This window comes from Eublepharis macularius, chromosome 3 (genome assembly GCF_028583425.1).
Source record: "Eublepharis macularius isolate TG4126 chromosome 3, MPM_Emac_v1.0, whole genome shotgun sequence".
NCBI lineage: Eukaryota > Metazoa > Chordata > Lepidosauria > Squamata > Eublepharidae > Eublepharis > Eublepharis macularius.
The window spans coordinates 141,281,275-141,292,329 of NC_072792.1; the positions used below are offsets into that span (position 1 = coordinate 141,281,275).

The window sequence follows — 11,055 nt, forward strand, 5'->3', positions numbered from 1 at the left end:
GATTTCCAGCTCTTCGTCAAAAGTATCTGTCATCCTTCCACCTCTTCTGTATAGTTCTTCACTGTATTGTTTCCATCTTTCACTTATTTTGTCTTGATCAGATACTGTATTTCCATGTTGATCTTTCAGCATTCCAAGCTGTGGCTTGAATTTCCCTTTGACTTACTGGATCTTGTGGAACAGATCTCATGTTCTTCCTTTTTTGTTGTTCTCTTCCATTTCTGACAACTCCACACAGACTCCCCACAACACAAGTGCTTACCTTGCACTGTGAGGTCACAGGACAGCCTCTAAACAGTCCCTAACAAAAGCAGTTTTGGAGGGGAGGTCAGGCACTTTCATCATTGTAGCCTGAAATTGCCCACCTCCCTTTCAAATTTTGTTTTTATTTGGGACATGTGCAATTGTATCCAGCTCATTTTGCAAGGAGGCTTCTGCAGCTGAACTGAAAGAGCTTGGGGGGAGGAATGGGGCAGATAGGGGGATTCTTCAGAATGCTTTTAACGTTCATAAGCCAAAGAACAGGTGGGGGGGAGCCATTCTGTCAACCTGCAGCAGAAGAAAACACTAGAGAAACTGGAGGAGCTAGCTGTGTTAGTCTGTAGTAGCAAAATCGAAAAGACTAGAGAAACTGTGATCCCAGTAAATACGCGGAAAAGGCAGTAATGAAACAGCATGCATATGTTTTGCAAACGTAGATGCGAGAAAGCCTGAGGAAAAGCTTCCAGAATTCCATGGGTGGAGCGTGCCTATAAAGACTTGTGGAAATGACCAGGGCCTGCAGCAGCCACACACAGCAGGGGTGGGAAGATGCATTATTTTAGAAGTAGAGGAATGCATCATAAAAAGGGAGTCAGACTCTCCTAATGTCTGTGCAAGGATCAGATACTTCACTTGTCTGGCACAGGAATTACAGCAAAGGGATGCCTATATTTCTAAGTTTCCTTCTTTCTTGCATATCTGAGTAGCCTCAATTGGTGATGCTGAGAAAATGAACAGTAGGGTGCATTGTAGTGATGTTGTGTCTTTGGGAAAGTTGTTGCCTTGGTACTTTGTACAATCCATATGCACGGAGATGCTTGGGATGCAATGGCTTTTGTTGTGCAGCAGACTTTAACAACTTGCAATTCAAACTGAACTTTAAAAAAAAATCCTCTTTGTAAAAAGTATGCATGTGCACATATAATCTGGGGACAAAAATTCTTTAAATTAATAAATGAATGGAGGATAACTTTTCATGCATATAACCAAGTGGGATCTAGCCCCTGAAAGCTTTTAACACCATAAATCTGTTATTCTTTTAAGAATATCTAGTAATAGATATATACATTATATAGTAATACGTGGCTCCAGAGGAGGAATAGTGGCATTCTGCATGAACCTGCCATGTTTATTGCCTTGCCAGGAAGGTATCAACTGCTTATTTGTTTCTGTTTGTTTGGGGTGGGGTGGGGGGTATAAGGATCCTGTTAAAGGCACAGGAGCAAGACCAGGAAATATGTACTGTATGGTATAGCTTATGTGGGTGTCCTCTGTCTTTAAAAAGCTACATGACTAGTATGAATGTAACATAAGTTACATACATAAGTTACATTACTGAGATGAAATGATGGCAAAAACAGTATTTGTTACCTTCCTCTCATTGCTGGGTGAAAATGGAGCAACTCTGACAGAGGACAGAGAGAAGACAGAAAGGCTCAAGGCCAATTTTGCCTCAGTTTTCTCCCTAAAGGAGAGTACAGGCCCAACTACAGATAGCAGTAGGCAAGGCATTACTTCAGGGCTGCTGGTTAACATGGGCAGAGAAGTTGTGGAGAAGCACCTTGGATATGTACAGATCCTCTGGGCCACATAGGATGCACTTGAGCGTGCACAAAGATACACTCCTGGGTAGCAGAATGCATGAACAAGATCTTGGGGTATGGGTGGATGGGAAGCTAAACATGAGCACTTAGTGTGATGCAGCAGCAAAAAAGGTGAATACCATCTTGGGGTGTATCAACAAAGGCATAACAGCCAAATCACAGGATGTTATTATCCCACTATATACCATGTTGGTCAGGCCCCCACCTGGAGTATTGTATGCAGTTCTGGAGGCCTCACTTCAAAAAGGATGTGGACAAATTGGACTGGGTGCAGAGGAGAGCAACTAGGATGATCAGGGGCCTGGAGACCAAGTCCTATGAGGAAAGACTGAAGGACTTGAAAATGTTCAGTCTGGAGAAGAGGAGGTTGAGGGAAGACATGATTGCTCTCTTTAAGTATTTAAAAGTCTGTTACTTAGGAGAGTGAAGGGAGCTGTTCTGTTGGCAACAGAAGATAGGACTCGAAACAATTGGTTTAAACTACAAGACTGGACATTAGGAAAAACTTTACATTAAGAGTAATTCAACAGTGGAACTGGCTCCTTAGGGATGTGGTAGGTTCTCCCTCATTGGCAGTCTTCAAGAAGTGGCTGGACAAATACTTGTTGAGGATGCTTTAAGTGGTTTCTTCATTGGGCAGGGGGCTGGTCTAGATGGTCTGTAAGACCCCTTCCAACTCTATGATTCTATGTATCGTTTAAAGGCACATGAGCTCTGCGTGAGAAAGAATGCCCGTAAAATGCAAAAGCATGAAAGAATGCATGCAAAATACAGAAACACAGAGTGTGATGAAAATAAGCACAAAGGGAAACTGCTTTCCATGGGATAATCACCCAGAAAATTAGAAACATGGTTTATAAAGTACTGAAAATAAAATCAGAAGAACAGACAGGAAAAAAAAACATGCAACAGAACTACAAGGAATAAAATTCCATTTAAACAGTTGTAAAATATATTTCACCTATATATATAAAAAAGAGTGTAGTATAGCATATACAGTCATCCTTAAATAATTTAATATGCAGGGAACACTTGTGAAAAGGACAGATGTTACTCAAACACACTGACCTGTCATTGACAGAGTGTTGCATGACTCACCTCTAACTGATAAAAGTTGTGGACTAATACTAGAAGAGCCAGCACTGCCAGACCCAAGCACAAAGTATGTATTTTACAGAAACTGGGCCACATGATCCCTTCATCCCTTTCTCGCTCAGGTAAGATGCTCCCATGATGCCCGTAATCCACTGGCACCAATGTCATTGCGACTGTGTATTGCACAAGAGATTTCAACAGGAGGCTCCTGCTGCATTGCCTCTTCCTGTGAACAGATTTAAAATTTTCTGGATTAGATCTCAAAATACAGCCATCAATGTATTAAGTCCCCTTCAATCTTAGTGAGAAAGAGAGACTATAAATAATGTAAATGAATGAATAATAATAAAAAAGTTAATTGTGTGGTTCCCACAGCCAGGGATGAATTGTTTACCCCATTCACTCCCAAAATGAATTATAAACTTGTAACTTTCAGTAAGTTAAAATGAAACAAAACTGCTGCTGGAATTGAAAAACTCTGTAGTTATTGTTTACACAATTGAAAAAAAATGGTTTAAAGCAGTTTATCACCACTCATGGTGCAATCCTAAGCACAGTTACTTCAGTCTATGCCTACTGATTTCAATAGGCTTAGACTGGAGTAACTCTGTTTAGGATTGCAGTCAGTATACTGAAACTTTGGCCAAACTGTTGATGACTAACAGCCCCCTGCCCGAATTTTTGGGAAAGGAGAAAGATGGTTGGACCTTCGGTGTAAAAATGCTTTTAAAAATAATCAGAAAAACTGCAAAGAAACTTACCTAGGAAATATTTTTAAAAATCTTTGGGAAGATATTTATTCAGATGCAGCTATAGCTAAGGATACCCCAACCTTTTGGTCTTTAAACAATGTTTTTTTGTGATTATAATGAACTCTGTACTTTATTCCAAAGGTGGCTGGCAATTTGTAGAAAAACCACCTTAATAATCCTTATTGGCATAATAAATTATGCTGATCTTGACACTGTAGATCAGTGACCACTGGTTTCAACGCATGCAACTCAGAGTCAGGACCCAATTAGTCTCTTGCTAAACAGGTGTTTTCTGCACGAACACTTACACTGGGTTTTCTGTGTATCAGATTCACTTTGGGCCTCTGTAATTCCACACTTGAGGGAGTTGAACTGAAGTGGTGTCTATTTTTTCTGCAGTAAAAAAACCGCCCCATTTCTGCTGAGGGCTGTTGGGCAGAAGAGGGCATGCCAGTTTTGTCAGTTGACCGGCTGAGGACAAGTCAGTTTCCTCAGCTGATTGGCTGAGGAAACCTGCAAGTTTTTTTTAAAGCACCAACATTGCAACATTTTTAAAAAATCAAGGCAAAATCAAATGGATTTAAAAGCACAAGAAACAGAGACTTCTTACAAAATGTCACCCTACATACCTTGTGTTGGTCAGAAGATTATTTACTTCTTACCGGTGAAGTTAGTGTGCACACACATCACATAACAAACAATGATGACATTTCTGTGTGTTGATTGGCTGTGTTCTGGAGGGAAACATTAAAATATTAGGGATTCAGGGCTCTCTGCAGTGTTTTTCTGTTAGCCATACTGCAGCAATTTTTTTCTCATCATTTGCAAGGGTTTTTTTTTAACTTGCAACATCGTTATTTAAAAAAATTAAAAATTAGGGGAAAAATTGGATTGGCAGTTCAACCAATCAGGACGTAGGAAGATAAAGACAGAGTGTGAAAGGCAAGGCCAGGCCAGGCCTTACACCAAAGAAAACATTCTGCACTTCAAAAAAAGTCATGGTTTGACTTCGCTGGAAAAAAAACCCATTGGGATATGTGTACAGGGAGAAGAGCAGGGGAAAGAATGATTCTATGGAAGATACAGCCTTTCTCCATGCAGAGTGCAAAAAAGTCTGGGGAACAGTTGGAGACTGAATTAGGATATGTTGACCATGAATCCAGAACTCTGGAGAGAAATCGATGCAATATGGGGCCGGAACTGACAAAAAAGACTTGTGAGGAAATGTCAGTGAAGATAACATTCCATCTCAACTTTTCAAAACCAGCCTGGCATGGCCAGTTATTGCCAAAGTTTTAAATCATGGACTGAAGTACCTTTGTTGGAATGTTCATATAATTCCAATATTCAAGACAGGCAGGAAAAAAACACTACCCTAGTAATGACTGAAACACTGGTTTAAGCTCTATGAAAAATATTTGTTGCGCAGATCAGAGGCTTGGGTTCAAGAAATGATGACTGGTTTCAGATTCTGCTGCATGTAACTATATGAAGGCTTCTTGAGACCAATTTCTGAACTGCAAACCAATTTAAACGAAGCTCACATACTGAATACTCCAATATAGGAAACAGATATCTGTATGCAAATAAAGGCTGCATTTGTCTCCAAAAACTGAACTAGGCACTGAGTAAGTTCTTTAACACAAATCTTGATCATAAATTTTCTTCATTTATAGTCCAGCTTTCTTGCAGAGATTTAAAGCGATTAAATGACAAGTTAAATTCCATCTGTTCCAAGTATTCAAATTACATTATAACTGAACTTGGATAAATAGTCTCCAGAGTTTTGATCTGAAAATGAAGTTCTCCCACAACAGAATTGACACAGTATTTGGGATTTCAACAGGGGACAGAAACATTAACTAAGAGCAAATAAAAGTTACCTTCATCATAGATTCTAACTGCTACAGCAACAACATTGTTGGGCAGAATAATCTGTTCATCTTTCATGTCCAGAAGATGGCTAAAAGAGTCTGTCCCTTTTCCTCTTTTTTCATAATACAGAGCCTACGAATAGCACCAGGGAAAGAACAGGTCATTAATACTCAATTTGATTCAAGTTTCTCAGACGGATATCTGATTTATTGAAAAGATTAATATATATTTAAAAACTCTCTTTTACTATGAGACTTCCAACATGTTGGGTTGAATCTAAACTAAATTTTCCAATGGCAGAATGGAACGTTCCTCCCACTGCCCACTGATCTCTACGGAATGAGATAGATGACCCCGAGGAATGACACAGGGAGGGGGTGTCCTGCAGCAGGAAGGGGGTATCAGTGAAAACTGCCAGTTTCGTCTGTATCCAACCCAGTATGTCCCACAATACTATAAGGAGAGAACAGTATCTCTCCCATGTGGAAAACAGCAGGTGTCTACAGTAATTGCTGAACACCAGAACTAAGATGATAGTCTACTGGCTCATTTTCTATTTAGATTACTACATAAAGTCTGAACAAATTAAAGACATTTTTGAACGAAATTACTCAAAGCATTTCTTAATCAGGAGAAAAAACTGGAATAAAATCCAGTTGACTACTGTGCCCACACCGTTGGATTCTTTCGTAATTCTCCTTTTGTGTCCTCTTGGGGCTGTTAAAAAAGCACAGTCTGCAGGCATAGCTGTCACCCCACTTATACTCCTCCCACTTTCACTTCCCCTGGTGGCACTGCCTCAGTATAAATTTAGACTGCTCCCCCACACTTCCTGTCCTTCGATTAAGCTAAATGTTTGGAGAGCCAGTCATTGATCTGGCACATTAGTCCTGCTGGTTCGGAGAACATGAGAAGCTGCTTTATACTGTTGTCATTGGCCCATCAAGGTCAGCATTACTGACACTTTCACATCATCTGCTCCCTGGTCCTTTTAAGCTGAGATGCCAGGGACCTTCTGCAATGCGAAGCAGATACTCCACCACACAGCCACAGCCCCTCCCCACCTCTTCTGCCTCGTTATAAAATAAAAGAGGAGACAGAGATCTATAATAGACCTGAGATTAAAGTAAACTCCAGGATAAATAGCCATCTTTATTTCCCCCCCCCCTTTTTACTTCATTTATATCCTGCCCTTCTCTCCAATGGGGACCCAAAGTGGCTTACATCATTCTGCTCTCCTCCATTTTTTCCTCTCACAACAAAGACTGTATGATACATTAGGCCGAGGGTTTGCTACTGGCCCAAAATCACCCAGTGAACTTCCATGGCCGAGTGGGGAGTGGAAGATGGGTCACCCAGATCCTAGTCCATCACTCTAGCACTGATTCTCATATTATGGTAGTGGCCGTGGTGGAAAGAGCTGTCAAGTTGCAGCTGACTTACGGCAACCTCATAAGGTTGTTCAGAGGTGGTTTGCCATTGCCTGTCTCTGTGTAGTGACCCTGGATTTCCTTGGCGGTCTCCCATCCTGATCAGACCCAACCCTGCTTAGCTTCCATGATATGATGACATCGAGCTAGCCTGTGCCATCCAGGTCAGAGTCATATTATTGCACCCCATGGTAAATCATAATTCTATGCCAGCCGTGTTGGGATCAAATCCCAGTTCACCCAGGAAATATATTAAGGGTCAAATTTTATACTATTTGGGAGATCTGTAACTAGCAGAGTTAGACCCCTCTATGTCCAACAGAGTCAATGGTTATAGAAAGGTGTAACTCTGCTTAGGATGGCACTCTAGATATCCTGATTTTTAAAAATATTACAGTGCATCATAATATCTTAGGTAATGCTTTGACCTTCGTGAAACTACTCTTCAATGCAGCCCTTCAGGTGGCTAGAACGTCCAGACAGAGTAGGTCTAGATACATGATACAAATTTAAATAATATTATGGCTTATTTTTATATGGATAATTCCTGTGTTGCTGGTTTTATTATTTTCTTGCATTGTTTACAACGTGAGCCATCCTGAACAGAAAAGATGGCATATACATTTTCTAAATAAATAATCAATATAGCCATATCTGAACAGCACCATAGAAGATACAATCAATTGAGCCATAAAATGGAGCTAGGGACTGACTTGGCAGGAGGGGGCAGTCGCTACAAACCTGAAGGAAGTTCCAGAATTGTAGAAAAATGTGAAATCTAAAGGGGGGAAATACATTGGAGGATTACTCCCTTCCCCACCAATAACAAACAACACCTGTAGTTTTAAAAAAAGAATGCCTAAAAAACTCTCAGTGGCTCTTGAGAGCTCTTTGGCAACTACAATATTAGCAACGGTTGGCTTCTGTAAAGCAAAGCTGCTGGGATGGTGTTAGAAGTGGACTGGGAAGATGAAACAGCCTTAGAGAAGGTCCTGCCCCACCTCCACAGTCCTGTCCCTAATGAAGGACTCACTGTGGGCAGATTTTGCAGTGATTACAAGAGACTCACTGCCTCCACACAACTCAGCCTGGCCTGGCCTGGCCTGGCCCAGCGCAACTGGGCCCAGCCACTCTGCAGACCGGCCCACTGCCACACAGTGCAGCCAGGGGAAGGCTGGCAGGGCAGGGTAGGGAACAAAGGAAAGCTGAAGGCATTGGGGCAGATAAAAGTAGGCTGGTGGGTCGGTAGGAAGAAAAGGAGAGCTACTGTAGCATAGTAGTTCAGTGGCTAAGTTGCATTTCAGCACTCTGCTAGTTCGACTTCCACTACTGCCAAGAACGCTGCACGTTGCCTTGGGTAAGCCACTCCTCTCAGCTCCAGCTCCTCAGCTGTATTGTGGGGATAATAACAACAGTGACTTTGTTACCACTCTGAGTGGGGCACTAATCTGTTCAGAAAAGTGGTATATGAGCACACTGTTGTCGTCGTCGTTGTTATTATGGAAGCAGGTTCAGCAGCAGTTGCCACTGGGCTGGGAGCAGCCTGCTGCTGGACACCACCATGCTACTTGGTGGGAATAAGAAAGGAAGCGGTGAAAGTGCAGAGGCTACAGGGGCGGGGGGAGGGGGGGCTGCAAGGGAAGGGAAGAGAGGAAATAGTGAGTGTGAGGAGGATACATGGGGAAATGAGATGTCCCCAGCAAGTCCTTATGGGTTCCCCATTTTTACTACATTAATGCTGACTCTATCAGTCTTGCTCTATCTTTTATGCTGTTTTTATTATCTGGTCACAGTGCTCTCTTGAAGACAGGTTGTGATTTTGTTTCTTCTATTGCTTATGTTCTTGTTGCTGCTGTATTTGTGGAACGCTATTGTGGCTTATTGGTTTTGTGAGTAGACTTATAATAACCAATAAACCATAACAGCACCCCAGTAATATCTGGATGTGATTATGTTCACAAGCCACCATAAGAATCTTTTGGCGGAGGAGATATATACATATTAGTAAGTTATTCTTATTGGTTGTTTTCTTGTTGGGAATTCCCCACACACCCCAAAAAGCATTCAGTATCTATTTTAAATGGCAGTTGACTTGTGTAATGTTTCCACCAAACTCTTACAAATAAAAATGGGTTTGTTTTGACAGCAGGGGTGGGGGTAGGGCTGAGACCAGAGCTTGTGGGAGTTTGCAAGGAAGCTGAGCGCACACTCACATGCATATATTTGATTCATTTTACAAGAAATGGAAGGGGAGGGAATGGAGGAGGGGAGTATATATCTGCAGCCCTAAGATACTTGGAAGAAGGGAGGAATAGAATAAAAATGAGATCGCATTTCAGTAAGACACAAAGCGGGGGGTGGGGAGACAGACGACAGTCACAGAAGCGAGGCTAAAAACGCTAGCTGAGGATGCCCTGGAAGCCACCACTGATGCACAGCAAGAGCAGTTTCACTGCGAGATGCTGCACCCCGTCCGTGATAATTAGCCAGGTGCTTCTTGCCCCTTCCTCGCCCCCGTCCCACAACAGAGGAACCAAGCAGACACAGAGGCGCTGCAGCGACGCCCACCCTCCACCAAGTCCCAATGGCAACCTTGCCGAGATGAGCTGGAGCCAAGGTTCGACCTGCAGCGCTCCTTTCCAGCAGGGCGTACCCCAAAGAACGTCTGCCCTACCAAGCGTGCCTCTGAGAACGTGCGAAGCGCCCGTCGGCTCTCACTGCCCCTCAGGCAAGAGCGCAGGGCTCGGACACCAGAAAGCAGCTGCGCAGGCGGGACCTCCAGGAGAGGCGCCGAGAAGCCTCCCGCTCGGTGCAGTTCCACTCACCTGGCGCCAGCACTTGGCGGCCCGAGCGGCAGCCCCCGTCTCTCGAGGGGCTACCAGCGGCCGAGGCCGCCCGCCAGGCTCCCCCACAGCCGCTTCTTCCTTCCTCGGCCGGCGGCTGGTTTGATCGGCGGCGGCGAGCACGAGCATCCTGGGGAGGCGCCGCCGTCCTCTGCGGCCGCCGCCAATTGGCTGGCCGTGACGCGAGCCTCCCGCCCCCGGGTGGCTGTCACATCGCCGTGCTTCTGCAGCTGCTTCGGCGCTGCCTGGGCGGTGGGCCTGGGGGGGGGGGAGGGGCGCAGGGCTGCGACCGCCGGCCTTCTTTTTAGGCCCCGTTGGAAGAGGCCAGCGGAAGCGCCGGCTTGGGAGGGTCAGGGCGGTCTTGCTCGCGCGCGGGGAGTAAAGCTGGGTTAATTCGCAAGCTACGGAGGCGGCCGCGGCGTTAGATCACGAGGCGCCTCTGAATACACAAACGGCACTAAAGGTTAACTGGACTCTCTCGCTGTCGGGGCTACGGGGCCTCGAAAACTTCCGACTTGGTTTAGGGTCCCCAACATGTCTTAAGGAGACCGAAAAACAGACAGACCTGGAGGAAGGAGAAAGAAAAAGATGTTCCGCTGATAACGACTCTGGCATCCATCCTGCCCATCCTGTCGCCTCCAAGGCCGTGGGAGATGCCTGCAAGTTCCTGCCCTTTTCCAGTGTCGCTCTTCTGTCTCCAGCTAAGCTACAAGAGACAAATTAGACGCCAAGGTGAAGAGGAAATAAACTTCAGAGGGTTTATTTCTTCTTCGCCTCCTAGAAGGGGAGGTGAAACTGATAAAGCCTTTGGGAGGCAAAGAGGAAATCAGCAAACCCTCTGAGGAACCATTTTTGCTGCTCTGTAGAGGGGAAATTGACAGAGCCTTTCAATCTCTTTTAAAACTCAGCTTCTGGCTAACATTGCAACTCCCTTCACGTAGGTGTCCTCGTGTAATTCATCTCTTGTAGTATAAACTGATGCAGATTGTCTCCAGTCTCAACCCCTCCATTGGCGCTCCTCACATTCAAAGAGCTTCCAACAATCATAATTTTCCATTATGGCCAACATCCTTTGTCTCTGTATATCCCACTACCCCCTTAACCAAGCTTTATTGTTCCCCAATTTGTAAGATTTTATTTAGCCTTAATAAAAACATACTTTTTAAATCATTTTCCGATAAACCAAGATTACTAT

The 11,055-nt window shown here is 43.9% G+C and overlaps 1 protein-coding gene across 1 annotated transcript in view; it reads right to left on the minus strand.

Moving 5' to 3' along the window:
* NXPE3 (neurexophilin and PC-esterase domain family member 3) overlaps nucleotides 1-10,038 on the minus strand; it is a 31,246-nt gene extending 21,208 nt beyond the window's left edge. Inside the window, exons 1-4 of the mRNA XM_054974953.1 lie at nucleotides 9,843-10,038; nucleotides 5,596-5,719; nucleotides 4,342-4,446; nucleotides 2,964-3,186 (exon numbers count right to left, since the gene is read on the minus strand). Of these exons, the coding sequence (XP_054830928.1) occupies nucleotides 2,964-3,128 (165 nt within the window). The 5' untranslated portion in view covers nucleotides 3,129-3,186; nucleotides 4,342-4,446; nucleotides 5,596-5,719; nucleotides 9,843-10,038. The remainder of the gene's footprint in view (nucleotides 1-2,963; nucleotides 3,187-4,341; nucleotides 4,447-5,595; nucleotides 5,720-9,842) is intronic.
* Nucleotides 10,039-11,055: the final 1,017 nt, after the last annotated feature.